The 4,928-nt window shown below is 39.5% G+C and overlaps 1 protein-coding gene across 1 annotated transcript; it reads left to right on the top strand.

Annotated features, from left to right (window-relative positions):
- Positions 1-3,739: 3,739 nt before the first annotated feature.
- Positions 3,740-4,661, top strand: AHSP (alpha hemoglobin stabilizing protein). The gene is made up of 3 exons (XM_006729869.3): positions 3,740-3,836; positions 4,006-4,084; positions 4,307-4,661. Exons 2-3 carry the CDS (start codon positions 4,010-4,012, stop codon positions 4,508-4,510), a joined length of 279 nt encoding a protein of 92 aa, XP_006729932.1. The 5' UTR covers positions 3,740-3,836; positions 4,006-4,009; the 3' UTR covers positions 4,511-4,661.
- The last annotated feature ends 267 nt before the right edge of the window (positions 4,662-4,928 follow it).

Genomic DNA, 4,928 nt, shown 5'->3' on the forward strand with positions numbered 1-4,928 from the left:
TATGCCATAATTTCTTTAATGACTCCTCATATTAATGAGCGTTTGGGTTTTTCTGCCTTTTCATTATTACAAATAATTTCATTATTATTATGGCAAATTCCTTGTACAGGCCTTTCTGTGCATTGAACTGAATAATTCTTTAAAATAGAGTTCAAAGCAGAATCATTGGATTGAAGCATATGCATATTTTAATTTGAACAAGTATTGTCAAAATTATCCTTCTAAAAATCTTTACCAATTTACACTCCTGCTAACAGTGCATGGAACTGCTTGTCATAATCAGGATATATATATTTCTATTGTCCAAAAAATTTCCCTTGGGCAGCTTTGCATTTTATTTTATTTATTTTTAAAGATTTTATTTATTTATTCGACAGAGACAGAGACAGCGAGAGCAGGAACACAGCAGGGAGAGTGGGAGGGCGAGAAGCAGGCTTCCTGCTGAGCAGGGAGCCCGATGTGGGACTCGATCCCAGGACCCTGGGATCATGACCTGAGCCGAAGGCAGACGCTTAACGACTGAGCCACCCAGGCACCCGGGCAGCTTTGCATTTTAATCTCCACTCTTGTGTTTGGATCTGCTTTCTGTCACTATCGCCTATTTTTGCCTGTTCGAGAATTTCATAGAGAATTATATTGTATATAATATTTTATCTCTGGCTTCTCTTTTTTCAAAAAATTTTAATTGCAGTGTAGTTAATATACAGTGTTATATTAATTTTCAGGTATAAAAAATAATGATTCAACAATTCCATGTATTGCTCAGTGCTCATCAGGATAAATGTACTCTTAATCCCCTTCACCTATTTCACCCATCTCCCCACCCACCTCCCCGCTTCATGTCTTTTTTATTCCCGTTTCTTCCTCTTTATTGTATGTCTGACTTCTTTTGCTCAACATAATTATTCTGAGATTCATCCATGTTGTCATGAGGACCATTGGTTTGTTCCTTTTTATTGCTGAGTAGTATATAATTGTATGAATATACCCACAATCTGTACATCTATTCAGTGGTTATTGGACATTTGGGTTGTTCCCATTTTTTGGTTATTATGAATAAAGCTCCTGTGAACATTTGTATTTGCATGTTAAGTGTTTTTGTAGACATGTATGTTCATTTCTCATGAACTCTACCTAGGACTGAAATTGATGGGTCATGTGGTAAGTGTATGTTGAACTTTATTCTTTTTTTTTTATTTTTTTTAAATTTTTTTTAAAGATTTTACTTATTTATTTGACAGAGAGAGACACAGCGAGAGAGGGAACACAAGCAGGGGGAGTGGGAGAGGGAGAAGCAGGCTTCCCGCGGAGCAGGGAGCCCGATGAGGGGCTTGATCCCAGGATCCTGGGATCATGACCTGAGCCGAAGGCAGACGCTTAACCACTGAGCCACCCAGGCGCCCCGTGTATGTTGAACTTTATAAGAAATTGTCAAATTGTTTTCCAAAGTGGTTGCACCATTTTACACTCCCATTAGCAATGTATCAGAATTTTATTCCTCCCATATCCTCACCAACACTTAATCTGCCTTTTTAAATTTTAGTCATTGTAGTGGCCATGTGGCGGTATCGCCTTGTAGCTCTAATTTGTATTTCCCTGATGAGTAATAATGTTGAATGTCTTTGCATATGCTTATTGGCTATTTGTATATCTTCTTTGTGAAATGTCTATATTAGTCTTTTAGCAATTTAAAAGACTAGATTGTCTTATTATCAAAATATAAGAGTTTGTCATAAATTCTGTATACATGTTCCTTGTCAGGTTGTATTGCAATTTTTTCTCCTAGTGATAACAAATATTTTCTACCCTAGATAAATGAAAACATGTTCACACAAAAATCTGTACACAAATATTTATAGCAGCTCTATTCATGCTTGCCTCAAACTGCAAATAGTCCAGATGTCCTTCAGTGGGTGAGTGAATGAGCAGACTACAGTGCATCCACGTGATGCATGCTCAGCAATGAAAAGGAACAACTTACTGCTACTTGCAACAAGTTGTATGAACTTTAAGGGCATTATTCTGAGTGAAAGAAACCACTCTCAAAGGTTATATACTGTATAATTCCATTATAGGACATCCTCAAAAGCACTAAACTGTTGTGATGGAGAACAGATCAGTGGTTGGCAAGGTTTAGGTATGGGAGTGGGGGTCACTACAAAGGGGTAGCATATAGGAGCTTTTTGGGGTGATAGAAATATTCTGTGTCCTAATTGTGGTAGTGGTTATATGAATCTATGTAATAAAATTCATAAATGTACACAAAGGGAAATCAATTTTGTTGTATGTTAATTAAGAACATGCTATAAACAAAAAAGCAAATCAACAAAGCCTGTATGAGTATGTAGGTGCCTATGAATGTTGGTTTTTGAATGGAGAAAGATGTGACAAGAAATAAATACATCTTTAATGCTGGTAACTTTGTTGGGGGAGGAAACAAAAATGACTAACTTTTTCAGTGTACATTTTTGTATTGTTTTGAAACAATTGTTTCAAAGCACTTACTTCAGTTGGCATTTGGTGATTTCAAAATTTGAAAAAATCTACTAAAAATGGAAAACATTAGGAAAATATTTAAAAAGAAAAAAGTATTTCTGCTTTGTTGAATACCTGATGATACGGTAGAGAACAAGACAAATCTGTTTCCATTTTTTTAAAAAAAAGATTTATTTATTTATTTTAGAGAGAGAAAGAGAGAGTTCGAGTGGGGAGAGGGAGAGAATCTTAAGCAGATTTCCCACTGAGCACAGAGCCCAATGGGGGGGGGGGTCCATCTCACAACCCTGAGATCATGACCTGAGCTGAAACTGAGAGTTGGACACTCAGCCAACTGAGCCACCTAGGCGCCCCAAATGTGTCTCCATTCTTACAGAGCACAGCCTGGTAGAGTTCAGTTTCCCACATCTTACAGGTGTCTCATCCACAAAATGTGGCTTCTATTTGTCTCTGCCCAGTCGGATTTTTTATAAGGATAAATACCTTAATACATGCTTAAAACAGTGCCTGACACAAATGATTAATGTAGCTGCTATAATGTATCATCTATGAATTGGAGAATAATTACCATATATAAATGGAATATTATTCAGCCATAATAGAGAATGAAATCTTGCCATTTGCAACGACATGGATGGAGCTAGAGAATATAAGTGGAACTAAGTGAAATAAGTCAGTCAGAGAAATACACTATATGATTTCACTCATATGAGGAATTTAGGAAACAAATGAGCAAGGGAAAGAGAGACAGAGATAGAGAGGGAGAGAGACCAGCCAAGAAACAGACTCTTAACTACTGAGAACAAACTGATGGTTACTAGAGGAGAAGTGGGTAGGGGGATGGGTGAAACAGGTGATGGGGATTAAGGAGTGCACTTGTCATAATGAGCACAGGATGACATATGGAATTGTTGAATCATTATACTGTACACCTAAAACTAATATAACACTGCATGTTAAGTACACCGGAGTTAAAATAAAATGAAAAAAGTGTCTGTCATGTCATGGGGAGTCAATTAATATTAGTTTTGTTGGCCTGAATTTTACTTTTGGAGAGTGAATACTGGGATGTGGGGCAGATGGCAAGGATCTGTCCTGGGTTTGGTTTTCTGGGTCTCCCCACTTATCTGTTTTTCTTGGCCTTGCTATCTTTTAACTTCAGGGAAACGTCTCCCTCCTTCCCATCCCCTGGTTGACCTATCACCCTCCTTCAGGACCTAGATGCAGGGCGTTTCCCTTTTAGGCTGATACTTGACTCCTTGCCTACATTTAGTTCAGAGAAGGACCTACATACCCTGGAAAGTGTGGGTGAGACATACATAGCACTGTTAGACCTGCAGGTGAGCCAACCTGGGAGAAATGTGATCTCAAAAGGGGCATGATTTGAAAGGTGTTGGAGAGGTGGTCCTGCAAGGCAGCAGAGATCTTTAAGGGGAATGAGGGAATTGGGGGAAATACCCAAGAATGAGGAAAAAGGATACTTAAATTCTATCTCTTTCTCTAACTTAGGCAGATGGCTCTTCTTCAGGCCAATAAGGATCTCATTTCTACAGGAATGAAGGAATTTAATGTTCTGCTGAATCAGCAGGTAAGCCCGGGCACTGTTTCAAAGGACAGCCCTAGACTCTTGGCAGGTGGGTGAGGGCAGAGAAGAGAGAATAATTTGGAGTTGGGAGAGCAGTGGTGCAGTTGATGGAAACAATTAGAGACAGGGGATACAAATCAGAGAAAGGAGGATGTTGGAGTTTGTGAATTATTCCTGAATCACACTGCTGACCACATTCTCCCTTGCTACCCCCTCACCCTACAGGTCTTCTCTAATCCTCCCATCCCTGAAGAAGCCATGGTGACTATGGTGGATGACTGGGTGGACTTCTACATCAACTATTACAGGAAGCAGATGGTGGGGGAGCAGCAAGAGCAGGAGAGGGCTCTACAGGAACTTCAGCAAGAGCTAAATATTCTGTCCGCCCCTTTCCTGGCCAAGTATAAGGCATTCCTGAAGACCTTTTGAGCACCTAAATCACCCACAGCCTTTCTCCTAGCCCAGATACCCAGGCCTGCATTAAATCCTGCCTCTGTGTTATTCAAGTGCTCAGGCTGTGCTCCTTCATGGTATTACTCTACCCTGACACCTCAATAAAGACCAAATTGGTTTGCTGGTCTTCCTGGCTCTTCTGTTTTTTTTTTTCAGTTGTTGGTCCCTGACTTGCGGAGGCATTTGGTTCCCTTTCCTTTAACTCTGCTTCCTAGATATGATCTTGGATATTTAATTTCTTTAGAGCAGAGGTTAATAGCCTTAAGTAACCACTGGGCAGTATTAAAATAGCCTGAAGGAGAGGCCAGGCAGGCAGAGACTAAAGAGAAAATGCTGGGGGAGGGGTCGTAAAAAAAAAAAGAAAAAAAAAAGCTCTCCAGAAATTGTGGCCCTG

Source organism: Leptonychotes weddellii, chromosome 5 (genome assembly GCF_054177405.1).
Source record: "Leptonychotes weddellii isolate Sample4059 chromosome 5, ASM5417740v2, whole genome shotgun sequence".
Lineage (NCBI taxonomy): Eukaryota > Metazoa > Chordata > Mammalia > Carnivora > Phocidae > Leptonychotes > Leptonychotes weddellii.